A 22579-nucleotide genomic window follows, 5' to 3' on the forward strand; every position below is an offset into this window, starting at 1 on the left:
GAGGTACCTTTCCTGCCGTTCGGAGTTCTGGGTGCAAACGCCTCCCCCATCTAACTGTTCTTTTTCCCTCGCCAGCAGTACCAGGTCCGACACGCGGAGGCAGTGGCCACCTGGGAGTTCGGGACTTGGCGGCTCCAGTATTCCCGGGGTCCTGTGGCGGAGGAAGCCGTGTGGTTCCGGTCTTACCTTGGAGAGGCGTCTCCTATCTTCGAGCCTGCCCACACGACACCTTTGTGTATTGACTTTTGTCCATTTCTGTAATTGGTTGTATTCGTTGTGCACATTCACAACAGTAAAGCGTTGTTATTTTGACTTACTCCATTGTCCGTTCATTTGCGCCCCCTGTTGTGGGTCCGTGTTCCTACACTTTCCCAACAGGATCAGCTGTTTTTAGCAGCAGATACGGAGCAGCTCAGCTCAGAATTCTAAATAAAGGAGAAAAAAAGCATAAAAATGTCTTTGTAAAGCTCAGTGCAGGTGTGCTGTTGTCACCGCACTTTAAGAGGTGAGGACGAGTCGTAGCTGCTGCAGAAAACCGCGGATGAAAAGCTCACAGCTCGCTTAAAGTGGGCAGTTCAGTCGAACACCGACCTCCTGCCCACGGACCAAGTTTAATGCTGCTATCGACCCACAATGCAAAAATAATAGTAACGCACAGTGACTTGGAGAAGTAACTTTAATCTGATTACTGATTTGGAAACATTAATGCGTTAGATTACTCGTTACTAAAAAAAAGTTCACTGCAAGTCCTTTGTGCAACAGAGTCATACTCTGTACAATGCACCCTCACAAGCGTAATGCAATCATTTGATTACTTGCTGAATGACTTCCATTTTCGAATCACCAAGCTTAATCTTTCTTTCTCAAAGGGGTTTGGCGGTGGGGGGCGGTCTTTGAAATTTTGGCTCTGATTTTTCCTCCTCTGCTGGAGGACATGGATAGTTAGGGTATTATATACAAACACACTTTGTAGAATGATAATGTTTGAACCCTGAAATTGAGAAGGTAGCGAGTGGCTGAATAAGCAAGTATGTTCAGGGAATCCTTGGTATGAAGGAATGCAAGCAGGCATGTTTAGAGCATATTGATGAAGAATTATCATGTATGGGAGCATGAGCTGGGTCCATGCGCTTTCTGCCTCCACCACACCAGGGAACCTCCACGGATCCCGCTCAGGAAGACAACTGATTCATCCCCACCTCTTGAAAGTAACCATCTAACGACTGCAGCCAGGTAAAGCATGGCTGAATTCTTGGACTTCTCCAAACCCCAGGGTCCTCATCACTAAGGCTACTGCCCAGACAAATGCACCACTTGGTGCATTTCAATGTAATGAAAAGAACATATTTACTGTATTTGGCCGGGGGGGATATTTTCTTTTCCTTCTAATAGTGCCGTACCGACTAACTACAGGAAGTGTGTGTGTGCATGCGTGAGGTTTTGAGATCGCTTGTGCACTGACCCACTTACTTGCTTGATGTGCATACATGTGGTGTGCACGCTAACATCCATAAAATGTCTTGTAAATCACTTCAGAGGTGTTATGTAGTTTCAAAAACAACATTTTTAGATTTAGAAGTGTTTATTTCTCATTCAATTTTTACAAAATATATGAGAAACATATTAGAGTTATACAGGAATGAGCTGTTTTGGCATGTTTCCATCTATATTATAATAGCCAAGTACCCTCTGTGTGCATGTGTGTGTATGGCTTTGATCATGAAGAAACTGGGGAGAGCTGACACTTGCTGGTGGTATGCTTATGTGTTTTGAGTCAAGAATGAATGTTGCGAAAATGGAAAATTGCCGACTAATATTTTTGGAGAAATTAGCGATATTAGTGAACAACAGTGAACAATGGACATTGTGCTCCAATGCACCATGATATTTCGGGGTTTTGGGGGTTTTAAATGTTACTGTGGTTCATGTTAGTTTAACAGTGTTGTTAGTGTTATTAATTTATTGTGTTTTTGTAGTTCAATCAGTTTATTCAGTTTAGTTAAAGTGCCATATTGCCATTACCATGAGTGGGAAGTATAATGCATTGTCTTCCACCACTGTCTTTCTTTGTGGGTGTGTAAAAATAAAAGCACCTGCTTGTGGTAGAAATGCAGAAAAGACAAAAAGCTCTGTGTGCGTGCGTGCTTGCGTACCTGCATAGGTGTGTGTAACTTTGATCACAGACAAACTGGGGAGAAAAACATTGATTGGACCAATATTTTTGGAAAAACTATGGATATTAGCTAACAACACTGAACAATGGATGTTGATAATTACATTCTGGACTCACACACCATTCCGGCAGAGGATGGTAAATCATCTATATATTAAAAGTGCAATGTAAGTACATAATGTAATACATGGATGACACAAGAAAGTGAAAACATTTATTAAGATATGATGGCAGACAAAGCAGTGAAAGCAGCAAAGTATCAAATCACAGCTTTTTTTTTTTTTTTTTGCTGTGTCTGATTTAACAGGTGCACATCAGGCTGCGGGTCCGATTCTGAGCACGGTGCGAAAAAAAATAAATGGTTGGACTTTTAATCACAGAAATGACTCCAGTCCCATATGCGAGGGGTTTTAATGGAAATACACTGTGGATGGGACATTTTATCCAATGTGAGTGAAAAATCCGGTGTACAAAATCCGTTATACGTATACGGTGTTTATTACATGGAAAACAATACAAAAACTTTGGGACTTTTTTTGTCCGGTGATATCTAGTTTATACAATAATGGTTTAGTTGAGTTTTACTTCTGTTCAGATCTGAAGGGAATCTGTACATCTTGAGCCCCTCGCTGTGTCTATTTGTGCCTCCAAACGCACAACAATCCATCATTTTCAGCGAATAAATAAATAAAATAGTTGGATTTACATGCAGACAGATTAGCAGCGAATGCTATTTTGAAACCAAGATGGCACCATGAGTCACGTGACCGTTTTTGACATTAAATACATTTTTGTGTTCCATGTTATTAATGTCCATACAATTCATGTTGTAAAAGAATAAAATTAGAATGAATGTATAATGTTGCAAAACATAATTCTGCTCTAACAATAATACTGAAAGATCTCTGAGGGCCCTTCCCACCCCTGCACAGTTGTACAATGGTTTAGTCCAGGCGCACAGGCGACACTCCCCCCCCCCCCCCCCCCACACACACACACACCCCAAACGGGATCTGACAGAAAGAGGAGGTGTTTAGTAGTCCTGAAACAACTAATCGATTTAATCGATTATTAAAATAGTTGTCAACTAATTTAGTCATCAATTAGTTGTTAAATAACTTTGTTTTACTGCAAATGTTTCGTTTCTTCCATATAAATCAACCGTTTCTGCAGCGCGGCATTGCTTTGAACCTTGAACCAATCGAAGCAGTGATTCGCACATCGAAGCAGTGATTCGCACATCGAAGCAGTGATTCGCACATCGAAGCAGTGATTCGCACATAATCGAAAAAATAATCGACCGATGAACTGATTAGTAAAATAATCGTTCGTTGCAGCCCTAGTGTTTAGGCTGACATAAAATACGTATGTCTTTCCTAAAAAATCAAAGTCCGGATTTCAATAAAGAAGAGAAAAAAGGACAGAGAAAGAAAACTAAATGAGGGAAAGCAGCTGCTAACCAAATTCTTTGAAAAGAGAGGCGAGCTTGAAAGCTAGCTATATTGAGTTGGGGGGTCTGGGGGACCAAATTGCAGCATTTTCTAGAAAACGCCCAACTGCCCCTGCTCTTCTTCCCATGGTTGCAACTTTTGCTTCCCTCACAGTATAACAAAGGACACCATCACTGACTGTTTGACTGGCAATGTGGCAGTGTAAACAAAAGCCATGTGACCCATGACAATACCTGCACAAGTACTATACCATTACGGAACTACATTCCTTTTTGTACCCTTCCTTGTAAAATATATGTTTGTTCAAATTAATCCAAGAAAACAGCAACCACCGATTGCAGCTTTGAGTTTTTTAAAATATGTATACCTTAACCTTCGCGTTCTCTATAACCTCAGCACCAAAGCAATTAACAGCAAGCCAGGCTTTGAGTGGTTGCGCTAATGACAAGGAACAATGCCGTAAGGGAAAACAAGGTTGTTAAAAAGCAGATGTTTGTAGTGGTTCCCAGATGGGATTGATATTGTGATAGCTGTAGGTGATCTCTTGTACTATAGGTTCTAAATAATAGTGGAAACATATAAGTGCTCTAATGAGACTGGTGTGTTGGGGCTGCAGAAGGGGAGGGGTGGTGGTGGTAGGGGAAAGTATTTACTCTGCCACATATACAACTCAGTGTGACAACGAGACAAGCAGCGTGAGGAATAACGGTGTTGTTGATCAAGCAGTTGGTAGGTATACCTCCTGTTAGGAGGGTAGCGTTAATGAATTTGTATTGATAAATCACTGTATTTCCGTGTCAGTTGCAAAGATTTTTACCGCAATTTTTTTTTGTTGTGTTATTGAAGCACCTTGAGTTGACCTAATATGATCTTGTTGTTGTGCTTTCCATCAGCGAACATGCGAACAGTGGGGCTGCTCCTCATCTTAATGACATCAGTGGATCTGAGCATCAGCCAGAGTTACAGCCAGTTCCAGTGGCTGGCTCACCTTCGAGGGCGGTGGTGGAATCCTGGCTGGGGGGCTCAGGATGTGGACTGCCCCTTAGAATGCAACTGTCCCTCAGCCTATCCAACAGCTATGTACTGTCACAACCGCAGGCTCCAGCACGTCCCCTACGTCCCCTCACGCATAAAATATGTCTACCTGCAGAGCAACCAGATCACCGGTATCCGAGATGGGGTGTTTGACAACGCTACTGACTTGATCTGGGTGGTACTGAATCAGAACAAGTTGAACTCAGAAAACATTGGCAAGAATGTCTTCAGCAAGCTCAAGAAGTTGAAACGGCTCTACTTGGATCAGAATGAGCTTACGCGTGTGCCTTCTAACCTGCCAAAATCGGTCACAGATCTCCAACTTAGTCACAACAAGATCTCAAAAGTCTTTTCCAGCTCATTTGAGGGGATGACCAACCTCACCAAACTTGAGCTCCAAGCCAATGACATGGAGGATGTAGGTGTGCTCAAGGGACTGACATCTCTGCGTGTGCTGGATCTGAGTCAAAATAAACTCAGGAAAATCCCAGACAACCTTCCAGAGAGACTAGAACAGCTTTACCTTGGGTTTAACTATATTGAAAGTGTACCAGCGGACTTTTTCACCATGTTTCCAAAACTGCAGTTTGTCAGGTTGGCTCATAACAAGCTGACTGATAGAGGACTTCCATCCGGCGTCTTCAACATCAGCACATTAGTTGAGCTTGACCTTTCCCACAATAAACTGGAGAAGATTCCGATTGTCAATAGAAACCTGGAGAATCTTTATTTGCAAGCCAATAAGATCAAAGGTATGATCTCACCTCTTCAACTCTGAAAAATATACAACAAATATACAAAAAAATCAACAGTAATATCTAGTATATATATATATATATATATATATATATATATATATATATATATATATATATATATATATATATAAACAATGCAGATTATAGCAGCACTTGTCTTTATGAAAAATGTCTTGATAAAACATAACTATCAACCAAGTGTGATAAAAACTGCTACTGGTCCCACACTCATTTATGAATACAGCTATGAACAACACATAGATACTTCCTTTCATAAACCTCATTAAAAACAAAATACATTGCACTTTTTGGCTTCAGTACATGCTTTTTAAAATTGAAAAGTGTACCTACACAGATAGTGAGCACACTTAATCTGTATTGGCTGCAGTCAGAACAGAGATGCATGCTTGATCCTTCAAATGAAAATAAGTTTCTTTGAAAGTTTGAGTGAGTTCATCACTAAACTTGTGAACATGTCACTGTTTTAAAACAAATTCAAAGTCATGGGGCTGAAAAACAGAATATGTAGTGTCCAGTTTTCCACTCACATGGAATATGAGTATCACAGCATGCATGCCCTTCAAAGTCTAATTATTATAATAATTTTAATTTAATCTGTATTTAGCCAGGTTTGTCCCGTTAAGCTCAAGACCTCTTTTGCAAGGGAGACTTGGACATATATAAAGTTTCCAATACACCTAACCTGTATGTCTTTAAATGTGGGAGGAAACTGGAGCACTAGGAGGAAACAAGAACATGCATACTCCACACAGAAAGGTCACAGTTGGGAATTGAACCCATGACCTTCTTGCTGTGAGGCAACAGTGCTAACCACTAATCCACCACGCTGCCGGTAATAATAGTGTCGGTAAAAATGCTGCAGGTAATAATGTGCGTCCTTGTGTAAGGTTGTTTATAATGTAGCATCCTGTATCCATACATGTAATAGTTCAAATCTCACCTGTCTTTTTTTTTCTGTGCTCTGCATCTACTGTTTGTTTAAAATTTGTCCACACTGAACAAGGCAGCGTTAAATTAACTGTGTGGGGAGTGCCGTCCGTTTCAAAAGTTTACTAAATTAAGGCTGTCAGAGTGTTAAGTCATCTTTACTACTGTGTAAATTAAATCTATTAGTGTTAATCACCATGATTTAACACTCCACTCATGTTTTTTAATACTGCAAAGTTTACTGTGTGAGGTCACTTTTGGAGTGGAAACTGCACCAAAGGGGAAAATTCAACAATAATTAGGTAAACACAATTTGGAATTTGTCTTGTGAGTCTTCCATTCAGAAAACATTGAAAGCTCTGATATGTGCACAGTAAATGTTGCAGTGTTAAATAAACTCAAGTAAAGCTGATTATATTAGTGTCGATTTACCACTCTAACAGGCTTGAGCAGCTTTACTCAAGTTTATTTACATGACAATAGAGTTGATTTAACACTCCAATAGGTTGAATGTAGCACTGTGTCTGACTGTATTTGGCCATGTTAATTTCAGTTTATTTCAATTTCAATTTATTTTCATTTATATAATGCCAAATCACAAGAAAGTTGCATCAAGGCGCTCCACACAAGTAAGGTCTAACGTTATCAACTCCCAGAGCAAGCAAACAGGAGACACTGGGAAGGAAAAAGTCCCTCTGATGATTTGAGGAAGAAACCTCAAGCAGACCAGACTCATAGGGGTGACCCTCTGTTTCGGCCATGCTACCGACACAATTCACAAAACAATTTACAAAATGAATATACGTGAAATTTTGCCGGTGTACAGGACAGGAGAGTTGCAGAAACAGACACACACCCATCTCTGGATGGAGCCGCACCTCAAACAGAGAGAAAAATAAACAGAATCAGGCATCAGAAGGACAACAAATACAGTATAATTTATCAGCATTAAGCAACAAGAAAAACAGAAGAAATACTAAGGTGATCGCCGACCACTAGCCCTAAGCTTCATTAAAAGACCCAGAATTTAGATAAAGTTGAGGTCCTGGCCTGCTCGGTTTCCTAATAAAATGAATTTAAAAGAGTAAAAAGCATAGTAACATACTATGCCAGTATGCTAGCCATACGAAAGGGAAAATAAGTGTGTCTTAAGTCTGGACTTGAAAGTTTCTACAGAATCTGACTGTTTTATTGACGCAGTGAGATCATTCCAGAGAGCAGGGGCACGATAAGAGAAAGCTCTGTGACCTGCAGACCTTTTATTCACCCTAAGGACACAAAGGAGTCCTACACCCTGAGAAAACAGAGCCCAGGCCGGTACGTAGGGTTTAAGTAGGTCAGCTAAGTAGGGAGGTGCCGGTTGGTGAACAATTTTATTGGTTAATAGCAGAACCTTAAATCTGATCTCACTGGGACAGGTCAAAACATTCTGCTTTGTGTCAACCGTCTGGCGCCAGCATTTTGAACCAATTGGAGAGCCCCAATGCTGGACTGTGATAAACCAGAAAATATAATATTGCAGTAGTCCAATCTAGAAGAGACAAACACATGAATCAGGGTCTCAGCATCAGCCATAGACAGTATGGGACGAATCCTCGCTATATTCCGCAGGTGGAAGAAAGTAGCCCTCATAATATCTCTATTGTGGAGGTCAAAGGACAATGTAGTATCAAAAATTATTATCACTTAAAGTAAATGCATTGATGCATGTTTTACAGTTCAAGCTCACTCTTTTATATTCATCTGTTCTGCTCTCTCCTCTTGTCCTTCAGAGTTCTCCTTGAGCAGTTTCTGCAGTGTGATAGACATGGACAACTTTTCAAATCTGAGAATGCTGCGCTTGGATGCCAACGGGATCCTTGTCAAAGACATTCCTGTAGAATGGGTCTACTGTTTGTGCCACATGTCCTTTATCCATGTATAATGAATCCTGGTATCATTTAACCTTTTTACCGTTCATATTAATTAATGGTGTGTATTGCTGTGACTTACCAATCAAATTTATTATAAACCATTGTGAAGCTAAAACTGTTGTCAAGACCTAAAAAAGGTCACTGTATTTTGACTGACTGATCATGGACTTCAAGGGGAGCCCTAGGATTTTTCAACCTGTGTTTTTTTTTAAGATGTTTTGGGTCCAGCTTTTCACTTGGGATGACAATCAACTTGTGTCGACATAGCTGAGAGTGGAATCACCAAACTGGAAGAAGGCTAGGGTATGTTGCTGCCTGTATAATCGGCCATGATCAAAAGATTCTTTACACTTAATGAGGTAAATATGCACACGTTTACCTCCATAAGGATTTTGTCCATGTTGCCAAACACTTCTACTGACATTTTCACCTATTTAATTCAATTTCAATTTATTTTATTTGTATAGCGCCAACCCACAACAACCCCGCCTCAAGGTGCTTCACACGAGCAACGCCCAATCTCACTAAACCCTCCCGAGCAAGCACACAGGCAACAGCAACAAGGAAAAATTCCCTCTGGTGAAAATGAGGAAGAAAGCTTAAGCAGACCAGACCCAGAGGGGAGACCCACTGCTTAAAGCACCTTGACACTTGCATGAATTTAATGCCTGCACTGCAGCACAATTCATCATGCCAATGCGTTCCACTTTGTCCTGCTTGACGCCATGCTATATAAAATAATAATTTTGTAGCTGATGACTCATTTGCTCTCAGAATTTGGCTGATGAAGCCATTCTCTCATTGGTCCCAGAATCACAGAGAAATTATCTACAGCTGCAGGTTGTCTCGTGCGAGCGCTGTGGTGGAGAATATATTTGGAATCTTTTCTCAAAGGTAGTCATCGCAGAGTTTATTTCAACATGACAGCACCCTTGGCAAAGTTGAACTGGATGATATTTCACCGTACGCTGCACCGGCAAAACAGCGCAACCTGCCGTTTTGCCGGTGCAGGTTGTCTAAATTTATTCACGACGGAATGGAACAGCCGCAGTTGGGCGGGAACTTAAAAGTAATCGGCGTTTAAGATCTCCTTATTTCACATTCAGTAGCTCGATACTGGATATTGATTTTCATTATTGAAAACTGGCATATTTTACCATTCACTATTTTTAAGGGTGGACTGATCGATTGTATTGCAGACATGACACTGACAGAGAAAAAACAGGATAAACACGTGCTGACGTGGACTTCTGTGTTTTCGTTTTTATTCTGTCTTGAATTTGCAGGATTTATTTATCACATCCCCACCCAACACAGAAAATTACCAAGACTGCAAAAATGATTTCCACTGTGCCCGAAATTATTTCCACCGCGTAGTGAAAAGTGCCAGTGGAAATAATTTTCACCACACGCTGGAAATAATTTCGGGCACGGCTATGCCACATTTCTGAGCTGCTTTTAGCATCCGAGAATTCCTTGAGCTGCTTTTAGCGTCCGAGAACCCCTCCGGCAGTAGGTGACTTTCTGTTTCGATTCAAACGACTTTATGGCACCCAAAACGGCATTTAACGGCATTTGTTGAACGGCATTTGTTGAAATACCCTCTGCAATGAGGGTACAATTGTAATTATTGTAATTATTGTATGGCCTTGCCTTACAATATAAAGCGCCTTGGGGCAACTGTTTGTTGTGATTTGGCGCTATATAAATAAAATTGATTTGATTTGATTTGATTTGAATGACATCATTTGAACTAGCCAATCAGTGAGGAGATCCGGTCAGTCAAATAGCATTAGGTGCGTGTTTGCCGTATCCGGCAAAACATCCACTTCATTAATTAAAAAACAAAACAAAAAAGTTATTATGGTCTTAACTTTACTTATAAATGAAGTCCATGTGCCGCTCCTTCTGAACAAAAGCATTGATGTCTTGCTTGTGGAAGTTTTCCTTACCTTTCTTCAGTTTTAAAAGTCTCTCTGTCTCAGTGGAGCTCACTGCCAGGGAAGAAAGTCGTCCTTCATCAGTTCTGTTCTGACTCTATGTTTGGAGCCTTTTCTGGCTGAATGCGAGCTGTCCACCGCTTGTCTGTGATGACATATATTTGTAAATTCTTCAGGTCACAATATCCCATCTGAGTCCAGACACTGTCACAAGTTGAGAAAATAAGGCAGGAAAAGTTGAAAAGGGAGTTTCTTTCTGGACGTCCACACAGCCAGACTTTACATGTGTCCCACTGCGTTTGAAAAGAGCAGGTCTTCTGTTGTCTGAAGCAAACCTTTTAGCTCTGGTGTTGGTCTTCTTTTAATTATTACCTCCTGCTTCGACTGAAAGTGCAGTTTAGAAAATTGTTTCAGTTTGGATATGTAATCCTCCATTCTGAAAGTAATGTCCAGGCGAGAGGAAAAAATAAATAAAGGCTGCTCTTGTAGCTTGCTGTCACTTATTCTGCAGCTGAGGATTTGCTGCAAGAAGAATCCCTGGGATCACTAGTGCCCCCTAACATGAGGCAGGAGAACTGCGTGTCTCACTTGGTGCCTTTTTGCAGCTGTTTTATGATCTCTCACCACACGAAACCCATTACACACACACACACAGCTGTTGACAAAAAACACTGTACTTTATGTACATCAGCTAAACTATGGAATTTAAGTTCATACATCTAAAGTGTTTGAAGTTTTTAATGGTGACATACAGAGAGACAGTGAAACAGAGTCGCACTGCACAGCATTCCAACTGTTAGCTCACTGATTGCACAATCCAAGGTGAGGCACGGCTGGCTGCTGCCTCACCACACGTCTCTTCTCAGTATTTGAATGGCAAATGTGAAAATTGAGCAATTTTGAATAAAAAATAATCTAAAACTGGTGAAGTTAAAAGGAAAATAACTTCATAGTACAAATCACTGAATGATGCCATGATGATGATGCACAGCCTCACCTGCCTCCCCTGACCGCACGTCACTGGTTCACACACAGTTTACAACGAGTTTATTCATTGACGCACAAATTTGCATGCCACTGCAGGGATCAAATTTGTGCAAGTGTACGGGTGCCTTTAGGCGATTCTGAGCTGTGAATGTCCGTGTGTGAAATCTGTTCGTGTGTGTTGTTGTTGTCCTTACGGTGTGGCTGAACACCACACACTGTACGACCACACCTGTTAGATCCATGATTTTTTATCTTCACGTGTGTTGTCTCTCAGGTTTTGGAAACGAGGCTTTAGGGACACAAAGTCCTGTGACCTGAGAATGCAGAGCATGGGGTGTTATTTAGTAACAGAACCTTAAAATCAGACCTCACAGAGACAGGAAGCCAATGAAGGGAGGCCAAAATCAGTTTAATGTTTAAGTTTTACGACAGTGCAATGATCCAGTCTAAATCTGCAGCTCATAATGTTGTCAGCATTCTAATACAATATTGAACTAATAATCAATAATTTTGTCCAGAGAAAAAAAGCTAAACCCCAAATCATGTAAAAATAGAGCACATATTTAAAATCCTGGAATTCTCCTTGAATCTGCAGCTCTGCATCTATCTATCTATCTATCTATCTATCTATCTATCTATCTATCTATCTATCTATCTATCTATCTATCTATCTATCTATCTATCTATCTATCTATCTATCTATCTATCTATCTATCTATCTATCTATCTATCTATCTATCTATCTATCTATCTATCTATCTATCTATCTATCATGCAGTGAAAAAGTTTGTGCCCCCACCCCAACATTTTATGTACATTTTTTCAATTAAATCAAATAAAAATATATTCAGGCTACTTTACATTAAAACTTCTTAATAGTATTAAATTAAAATTTTAAACTAACAATGAAAGCACCTGTCTGCAAAGAATATCAAAGCCAAAACAATTACATGCAGCAGTATGTGTAGCCAGGGGCAGCACCACATTCAAAAAATGGCTCATTGGATGAACTCATTTCAATTATGGGCAGGATTTCCATGAAAAGAAATCTTACTGGGCCACGTTCCATATTATTTTGTCAGTATTATAATTGTTTTAGGGGTCTCTCTGGGCCCCTCAAATCCTTCTCCTTATTCTCCCCTTTTCAGCCCCCCTGAACATAGCTAAATCATCACGTTTACAGTTTTCTTTTGACCAAAATTTTTCTTCTGTCTTTATATTTTAAAAACACTTTTAAAAAATCTTAAGCAAGATTTATGATTTTTGTTGGAATAGGAATTTAGCCATTGAAAATTGTAATTCCACTGCAAAACCACAAAAGACTGTTTAGTTTTGTCATCTAAAAGACAATGACACTGACATTGTCAATAACTTTATTCACCATAAAAGCCCTTGGTAGGATATGAGAGAACTACAAAGTGTTCTTTATAAAAGTGCAAATATAAAAGTACTAAATTGAAAAAAAAAGATAGTGAAATTCATCTCAGAGTTGTTGAGTGTCGAATAACGTACATTAACTTTTGTTTTGAGGTACACTGGTAACTGAAGCTGAAATTTGACAGTACTGTTCTTTCCTCAGAAACTAAACTGCACAAATATTTTTTTCTAATGTTAACTTTTATTTTTGATAATTCTATAGTTAGTACAACTGCTACTATTTTCTACTTCCAACATCCAAGTCTGCTTGCATATATCTGATAAACTTTGTATAAGAGCATTATTAAACCAGTTAATATGAATGTGTTCCTCAGTCCATAAGTTGGAGATCCCCATATTATTTAATAATTGCTTAATTTTACAAATCCAGGGTGAGCTGTAGACATTTAAATTGGATAGTTTTCCATAGGTCTGTACATGACAATTGGGTGGATCTCCACATTTGACCCTTATCCAGAAGTTCAGCATTCTATTATCAATTTGGTTTGTCATTTTTAACCTCCCTACACATACCCCTGTCCCAGCTTTTTTGAAACGTGTTGCAGGCATCCATTTCAAAATGAGCAAATATTTGCACAAAACAATAAAGTTTATCAGTTTGAACATTAGATATCTTGTCTTTGTGGTGTATTCAGTTGAATATAGGTTGAAGAGGATTTGCAAATCATTGTGTTCTGTTTTTATTTACATTTTACACCACGTCCCAACTTTATTGGAACTGGGGTTGTATAATACTATGAAAAGAATAAAAGTGTTAAAGTAGCCTTCATGGAAACCTGCTTGTTCTTCTTCCAAGATGCATCCTGCATCCAGATATTTTGCTAGTCTGGCATTCAGCCTCAGGCTCCAACTTTACCAGGGCTGGCCCTATGCCGTATTTTGCGTTTGGCATTTTTATGGTGCATATACTGCTTGTTCTTCTCCCAGGACGCCTACTGCATTCAGATAGTTTGTTGGCCTGACATTCAGCACTCCTGTGAAACATTTCCTGAAGAATCTAAGTAACATTATTTCTGTAACTGTCTGGATCATTAGGACATCCCTTGTTTCTGTATGGTGGTTTCAGAAGATATATGGTCCGTCTTGTGTGTATAACACTGCTTTCTAATACAAGATTAAATATTTTAGTGAGTAACTCCTCCACTCACAGCGGCCTGTTTAAAATGAATGAATTCATGATGTGGTCAGTGTCACATGTTTTATTATTATTTTTTAAATCTAATGATTTTTTCTTGATTTCCTCAAGTGACAATCTTTAAGTTTCTCCTTTAATGAATGATCAATGGTTCCAGGGTCAAAAGCAGTACTTTGTTGGTCATTTATGTGTAGTTTTTCTCAAGTATTTCATAAAAATGTTAATTGTGATTTTTTTTTCCCCCCAGTTCTTTACATTTTTCTTGAAAGTTTTGACTTCATTTACTCGTGTGTGTGTGTGTATATATATATATATATATATATATATATATATATATATATATATATATATATATATATATATATATATATGTACAGTAGTGTTCAGAATAATAGTAGTGCTATGTGACTAAAAAGATTAAACCAGGTTTTGAGTATATTTCTTATTGTTACATGGGAAAAAAGGTACCAGTAGATTCTCAAATCAAACAAGACCAAGTATTCATGATATGCACAATCTTAAGGCTATGAAATTGGGCTATTAGTAAAAAAAAAGTAGAAAAGGGGGCGTTCACAATAATAGTAGTGTGGCATTCAGTCAGTGAGTTCGTCAATTTTGTGGAACAAACAGGTGTGAATCAAGTGTCCCCTATTTAAGGATGAAGCCAGCACCTGTTGAACATGCATCTGCTGTTGGTAGTAGGTTTTACAGCTTGGGACTCCGGCAAGGACAGTCGCATTCCTCACCTCTCCTCTCCTCCTTTCTGCTCTCTATCTGTGCTCCGACCTTCAAAGTCCCAGCTTCACCAGACTGTGAATTCTTCAAATTATGATTTGGATTAACTGTGGAATTGATCAGCTGGTCTCTCAACGCCATTGACACCATTTGTTTTCGACAAGGAGAAATGGGTTTGGGGACCCTGTGTGCCCTGATGGAAGCCCAGCGGGCTTTGCTCTCGACGCCTGAGAGAATGGAGTGTGACATGCGGCTCCACTCTCTGTGGAAGACGTTGAGGATTCATTTGTATTCGCTTTCATGGTGGGAGGTTTGGTGCTGATTGGTTTGTACGCTGCCCTGACCCACAGGAATATTAGCAAGACGGCTGCTTCCAGAATTTTGTCCCCTCATCACTCCGTCATAATTAATGAGTTGGGCAATGCTGTGTAATCCCAGACTGCGTGAACTCTTGAACTCAAATGCAAAATGGATTCAATCTCGGAGCAAATCACTGCATTGCAAAGGATTGTACTGCTGAGGACCAGAGAATATTCTTCATAAATTTGGACTCTCGACGGTCTGGGGTGCAGTAAATAGAATTCTGTATCTCTCCGCCAAACATCAACATGGCAGCCTTATCGGTTCCTGAAGGCCAAATTCCCTGCTCTTCCCCCAGAAGGATCTACAGCCTTGGTGAAGGAATTCGACCCCTCTCTTCTCATCTACCCCCCCCCCCTCCCCAGCCTACTGTTGCCTAGCAACATCAGACTTTACACACACACAGACAGAAACTGTTAGACTTTACACACACATGGACAGAAATTGACAAATTTAACTCATCTGCACACGACGCATGTCTCCCTCCTTCCATCCCTATAACCCCCCCGTGTCTCTCCACTCCCCCCACCCTGGCTTCCTCCTTGCCACCTCGAAGGCAGCACGGTTTTTACAGCTGCAGCCTTTAACCCCCAGGCTGGGCGGTGCGGGATCCTCCTGCTGCGGCCTTCACCCACTTTGCCTCAATTCGGAAGATGGACTACTTCAAGTTCAGTGCACATAAACAATGTCAAATGTATATGTGTTGTCTTTAATTTTGATGTGTGCCATTATTACGGTAAACAAGTAATAATTGTGGATTAATTGCTGATCTTGTCTGAGGTAACTGGAGTGTAAACATAATTGCCCTTTTTTGGGATCAATAAAGTTGTCTGAAGTCTGAAGTAGTCACATAGCACTACTATTATTCTGAACACTACTGTATGTAACATTGAGTTTTGATCTTTGCCTCCACCATGTGGCCCAAAATGATAAGCCATTACCATGTTTTGAACTTCAAAATTAAAGTGTATAATCTTTCAGTTAAGTCACTATTTGTTGTCTTTGGCATTTGAAGAGTATTACTGCATTTTCTGCTACTAATTCTTGTGCTTATCTTTCAGAAATAACCAGAATAAATCATCCGGTCTGTATGATTAAAATGTATTTGAGTTTGACTGTTTTATTATCATATTGTGTTCATGTATGCTGGCACTGTCCAGTTGAACGTGTTTAGACTCATATTAGTATAATATCCACTGTATTAGATTCAGGGCTACTTTATAAGAGCACATTATGTGCTGAAGATGTTGTACTCATCATCCTACTTTGGCCTAATTGTGGGAATAGTGTAACTGCAGTTACCAAAAAGTAGTATATGCAAGTATGTTTCAAGTATACTTCGAGTTTACTTTTTATATACTTATCAGTACTATTTTTTGGTAAGCATGCTTATGCAGCCTGTTTGGTATCAGTTGATTGTCTTGACAAGATGTATCCCATCTATATCGTTGCTGTGAAACTAAGTGTTGAACTGCAGGTACATCTGTGCATGCTAGCCTGCTGACATTTAAGACATATGTTATGGCTAAGGATAATCTCGCGAAGTGTGTTCATGTCCACACATAGAGTTGTTTTGAAGATTCTCACGGGAACAAGGGAGGAAGGAAGCCTGAAGCATGTGGCCATGACCTGTCCTGTACAGGTCAGTCAGGGACAGGTGTGGTAAAGACACTTGAGGGAAGTGACGTGCTAGAAACCACTCCTTCCGAGCTAGCTTTAGCTTTGGCACACAACACGAATGGAGGAGAATGCCCAGAAGCAGAATGTTCTCTGCTTGGACCAATGAGAGGAACGGACAAAACAACGCCTCAAGAATAGTTGAATCACTGTAAGAGGAGGTTATTTAATTGGGTCAGAGATAGCATGGGGGACTCTTCTTCTTATCTCCTGCTGAGAGCTAAAGCTATGTCAGGGCTGAGAACAGGATCCACAGAGCTCTGTGTAAGATTTTACTACTCAATGTTGTTTTAAATAAAACTCTGTTCTGAACAGTAAATCAGACAGTCAGACTGTCATGACTTCTTTGGTTCCACTTTCCCTGGCATCAACGGACCCACGGTGACTGGCGGACGAGGTCAAAGGTCTTGGGGGCCAGTCTCTCACACTTCTAAAGCTATAAAATATGAGTTAGTTTGTTCCATACTGTTCAGGCCTAATTCAACAATTCACATTGTAAGATGCGTGATTGTATTCTTCTTACAAAGGAAAACACCCAACACTAATAAGATACAAGTATGATTTATTGAATATTGTGTGGCGCATAATGGCGGTGGATGGTTGAGTAGGATATAAAAGCTGTATGTGAGGAACTCTTTGGACACGATCCAACCTAGCTCCAGGGTTCCCTTTGATATTGACTCAAGGGCAATGATAGAGTTCATGGAAAACCAGACAGAGCAGGTATGCTGGGCAGGTAGACAAAGACATTTGAAAGGAAAGAGAGTGATTGATGTGCACTCCTACACCTGAACTTCATCTAGCCTTTCCCTCCACGGCCTGTTAAAATAGAGAGGACCTCTTGTCCTCGTCCTCTGAAAAACCCAAGCCATGTTTGTTTCAAGAATGCTGCCGATGTCATCTGGTTTAATCAGTAATTGTTTGTGTCATTTTATTATTTCACTTATGTTTGATGTTTGAATGAGCAAAAGTATTACTGAGAAGTATTTAACAGAAAAATCACGCTTCACGCTACGATTTGGAATGTGTGTGACTTGACCTGACGTGCTATAGAAAGTTACACTTTGTTTCTGTTATGCACTGTTTCCTTTATTTTGGTATCTACTGCACTGCATGTTTAATAAAATGGGTGTAGACATCTTGCCGTTTGTCCAGGTAACTGTTTCCAATATATTTCAGAATCAAAACCTAATTCTCTCCCTTGTTATTTTAGACAGAGTATTGCGAGAGAGAAGCAGGAATGTTCTGACTAATCACAGTCAGTTCCCACATATCTGTTGCTGAAGACAACTCGCCTTTTCATCTTCCACAGCTGCCTTTAATGCTTTGCAGAAAAGCACCAAATTGAGTTACTGGAATGCTTGCCTTGGTTTGTCACAGTGCTCCAGCTTACCCGTTGTAGAATGGATAATGATTTATCCCCGGTTCATCAGGGGAGTTTTCACACTTATAAATGGTATCCTGTGGATTTTAAGGCTGTGGATCTTATACTGCAGCCTGCATGGGGTTTGTGCACAGGCTGTGGAGGAGGAAAGCTGTAATTCTTTGTAAGTTAGGTCTTCAAAATAACATCCAGCAAAAATGCACATGATCACACAGGAGTGTGAATATGTCCTCTGACATTTGTGTGTGTGTGTGTGTGTGTGTGTGCGCGTGTGCATAAGTACATGCGGGAAATTGTCTTCTGTCTCAGATGTTTTGGAGTTCAGCATCTAAAAGCACTCACGAATGAAAGTCATGACATCATTACAAAATTTACATGATGCACTTTTTTCCTCTTTGGTGATAATACACAACATACAGCACTGAACAAAGATCCGGATGATGACCAACTACCCCAAGTATCAACCAGTCCCATCCATCACCAACTAGAACCCCCATTCTGTACAACAAAACAAATGAAAAAACAAGCAAAAACAACAACAGTACATTTTGTTTGACTTCTATTTGGGTGAGACTAATACACGGGTTGAGTGTGCAGTGGTGGCACAAACCATTTGGAAAATGGGGTGTCAGCACTCGGTGGAAAGTCCGAATCAATACTAAAAGTTATCGGTTATCTGTAATAAAGATAATTTTTTTGGCAGTTTATCGGTTTAGCGTCATAAAAGATAACTTTTCAATTATCGGATGATGGTCTCACGTATATGTCATCTCGCTGGGGGTGAAGGAGCCTGAGCTTGTGTGGGAGGTTGAGAGATACCGACGAGAGATAGTTGGGCTCACCTCCACGCACAGCTTGGGCTCTGGTACCCAACTCCTGGAGAGGGGCTGGACGCTTCACTTTTCTGGCGTTGCCCACAGGGAGAGGCAGAGAGCTGGGGTAGCATTGCTTATTGCTCCCCAGCTCAGTTGCCATGTGCTGGAGTTCACTCCGGTGAACGAGAGGGTCGCATCCCTACGCCTTTGGGTCAGGGACAGGTCTCTCACTGTTGTTTTGGCCTACAGGCTGAGTGGCAGTGCAGAGTACCCGACCTTCTTGGAGTCCCTGGGAGGGGTACTAGATAGTGCTCTGACTGGGGACTGCATTGTTCTCCTGGGGGATTTCAACACCCACGTGGGCAGTGACAGTGAGACCTGGAGGGGGGTGACTGGGAAGCACGGCCTCCCCGATTTGAACCCGAGAGGTGTTCAGTTGTTGGACTTCTGTGCTAGTCACAATTTGTCCATCACGAACACCATGTTCGAGCACAAGGGTGTGCACGTGGCACCAGGACACCCTGAGCCGGAGGCCGATGATCGACTTTGTACTCGTATCATCTGACCTTCGGCCACGTGTCTCAGACACTCAGGTGAAGAGAGGGGCTGAGCTGTTGACCGATCACCACCTGGTGGTGAGTTGGATCCACTGGGAGGGGAGGAAGCTGGTCAGACCTGGCAGGCTCAAACGTATCGTGAGGGTCTTCTGGGAACAACTGGCGGAACCCTGGGTCAGCGAGGTCTTCATCTCCCACCTCCGGGAGAGTTTCTCCCAGATCCCGGGGGAGGTTGGAGACATGGAGTCTGAGTGGACCATGTTTTCCACCTCCATTGTCAATGTGGCCACTCATAGCTGTGGTCAAAAGGTCTCTGGTGCCTGTCGCAGCGCCAATCCCTGAACCCGGTGGTGGACACCAGAAGTAAGGGATGCTGTCAAGCTGAAGAAAGAGTCCAACTTGTCTTTGTTGGTAAGTGGGACCCTGGAGGCAGCTGACAGGTACCGGCAGGCCAAGCGTGCTGCAGCCCGTGTGGTCGCAGAGACAAAAATCCAGGTCTGGGAGGAGTTCAGGGAGGCCATGGAGGAGGCCTATCGGTTGGCCTTGAAGAAATTCTGGCAAGCCGTCCGACGCTTCAGGAGGCGGAAGCAGCTCTCCACCGGCACTGTCTACGGTGCGGGTGGGGAGCTGTTAACCCTGACTGGGGATGTTGTCGAGCGGTGGAAGGAATACTTCGAGGATCTCCTTAATCCCATCATCATGTCTTCTGAAGAGGAAGCAGATACTGGGGACTCACAGGCGGACTCATCCATCACCCAGGCTGAAGTCACAGAGGTGGTTAGAAAGCTCCTCGGTGGCAAGGTTCCTGGGGTGGATGAAATCCATCCTGAGTACCTTAAGTCTCTGGATGTTGTGGGACTGTCTTGGTTGACACGCCTCTGCAACATCGCGTGGCGGTCGGGGACAGTGCCTCTGGATTGGCAGACCAGGGTGGTGGTCCCTCTGTTTAAGAAGGGGGACTGGAGGGTGTGGTACAACTACAGGGGGATCACACTCCTCAGCCTCCCTGGTAAGGTCTATTCCAGAGTACTGGAGAGGAGAATTCGACCGATAGTGGAACCTTGGATTCAGGAGGAGCAGTGTGGTTTTTGTCCTGGTCGTGGCACACTGGACCAGCTCTACACACTCCATCGGGTGCTCGAGGGTTCATGGGAGTTTGCCCAACCAGTCCACATGTGCTTTGTGGATCTGGAGAAGGCGTTCGACCATGGCCCTCGGGGCATCCTGTGGAGGGTGTTCCGGGAGTACAGGGTCCTTTGCTAAGGGCTATCCCGTCCCTGTATGACCGCAGCAGGAGCTTGGTTCGCATTGCTGGTAGTAAGTCAAATCTGTTTCCAGTGCACGTTGGCCTCCACCAGGGCTGCCCTTTGTCACCGGTTCTGTTCATTATCTTTATGGACAGAATTTCTGGGCGCAGCCAGGGTGTAGAGGGAGTCTGGTTTGGGAACCACAGAATCTCATCTCTGCTGTTTGCGGACGATGTGGTTCTGTTGGCTTCATCAAATCAGGACCTTCAGCGTGCACTGGGGCGGTTTGCAGCCGAGTGTGAAGCATCCAGGATAAAAATCAGCACCTCCAAATCCGAGGCCATGGTTCTCGACTGGAAAAAAGTGCCTTGCCCTCTTCAGATTGGTGGATTGTCCTTGCCTCAAGTGGAGGATCAGTGCAGCGTCTGCAGTGATGCGGTCGTTGTATCAGATCGTCGTGGTGAAGAGAGACCTGAGTCGGGGAGGCAAAGCTCTCAATTTACCGACCGATCTACGTTCTGACCCTCACCTATGGTCATGAGATTTGGCTCATGACCGAAAGAACGAGGTCGCAAGTACAAGTGGCCGAGATGAGTTTCCTCCGCAGGGTGGCTGGGCGCTCTCGTAGAGATAGGGTGAGGAGCTCGGTCACTCGGGAGGAGCTCAGAGTCGAGCCGCTGCTCCTCCACATAGAAAGGAGCCAGCTGAGGTGGCTTGGGCTTCTTTTCCGGATGCCCCCTGGACGCCTCGCTGGAGAGGTGTTCCGGGCATGTCCCATTGGGAGGAGGCCCTGGGGAAGACCCAGGACATGCTGGAGGGACTATGTCTCTTGGCTGGCTTGGGAACGCCTCGGGGTTACTCCGGAGGAGCTGGGGGGTGTGTGCGTGGATCAGCAGGTCTAGGCGGCTTTGCTTGAGCTGCTGCCCCCGCAACCTGACTCCAGATAAAGCAGAAGAAAATGGATGGTCTCATGTATCTGCGGGCAAGTATGGACAGGTAGCGTAAATCTATGCTACCGGCCCAGCAACGCTTCAGTAAGTGATAATAATGTGGTATACTTTTCAATATGACTGATTTTTAAACTTTGACCGCTGTGTAAAAGTGGATAACTCCTATGGTGCAAGGCTGCACCACCTAAACATACAAATACTTGGATTTATTACAATTTAAATAAATAAATAAATATATATATGTATTGTGGCCCTAGATCTATGGGCAGTGGGCAGTCCATGGGCAGTCCTTAAAGCGACAGCAACAGTCCATAATCTCTCATCAGCCGTTAAAATTTTGACAGAAAACCATCTGAATTTCTCGAATGATGTCCACTTCGATGTGCTTCACAGTTTTTGAAAAAATTTTGATCAAGCAAAGCGCCAGTCTCTCAGGAAGTTCTCAGACAAAGAGATTCCGACGGGAAGGGTGGACCACTCCTCACTCAAAGCCAGCCCACAGGCGAATGACGTAACTGACAGGCGTGAAAAAACTCTTGCATGCCCACCAGGGTTCAAGCTTGTCTGATGTAATTGCACGTGATTTAAATCCATATAGTTTTTGAAAAAATAAAAAGGTCCGATACTTTTCTAACAGACCTTGTGTGTATATATATATATATATATATATATATTATATATATATATATATATATATATATATATATTATATATATATATATAAAATATGGGTTTATAAGTGATAAGTATATTAAAAGTGGGTCCATACCAAGAAATATTTGTGGCAATCTCTCTCTGCTTGATGATACTCTAAGAAATGAAATGCTATGTTTACACTATCTAGTTATGTCAACAAGGCCAACCAAACTTGATTGTTTAAATGGGAAAAACAAATTGCAACAACTTCTTAAGTCAATTGTATATTGTGTTTTCCATTTCAACAACAATGTTTTTTTGGAAACAGTTATTAGGTTTGACTGGCAAAGAAGGCTGGACACAAATGCAGGATGCAGATAGCTGGAGTCGGTACACAGAAAGGCAGTCCAAAACATGCAACAGTACAAAAAACATTAGGAT

At 41.9% G+C, this 22579-nt stretch overlaps 1 protein-coding gene across 1 annotated transcript; it reads left to right on the plus strand.

Annotated features, from left to right (window-relative positions):
- Nucleotides 1–4522: 4522 nt before the first annotated feature.
- Nucleotides 4523–8289, plus strand: fmodb (fibromodulin b). Its single transcript, XM_034172693.1, has 2 exons — nucleotides 4523–5411; nucleotides 8138–8289. The coding sequence occupies exons 1-2, from the start codon at nucleotides 4523–4525 to the stop codon at nucleotides 8287–8289; spliced, it is 1041 nt and encodes a 346-aa protein (XP_034028584.1).
- The last annotated feature ends 14290 nt before the right edge of the window (nucleotides 8290–22579 follow it).

Source organism: Thalassophryne amazonica, chromosome 6, assembly GCF_902500255.1.
Source record: "Thalassophryne amazonica chromosome 6, fThaAma1.1, whole genome shotgun sequence".
Taxonomy (NCBI): Eukaryota; Metazoa; Chordata; class Actinopteri; order Batrachoidiformes; family Batrachoididae; genus Thalassophryne; species Thalassophryne amazonica.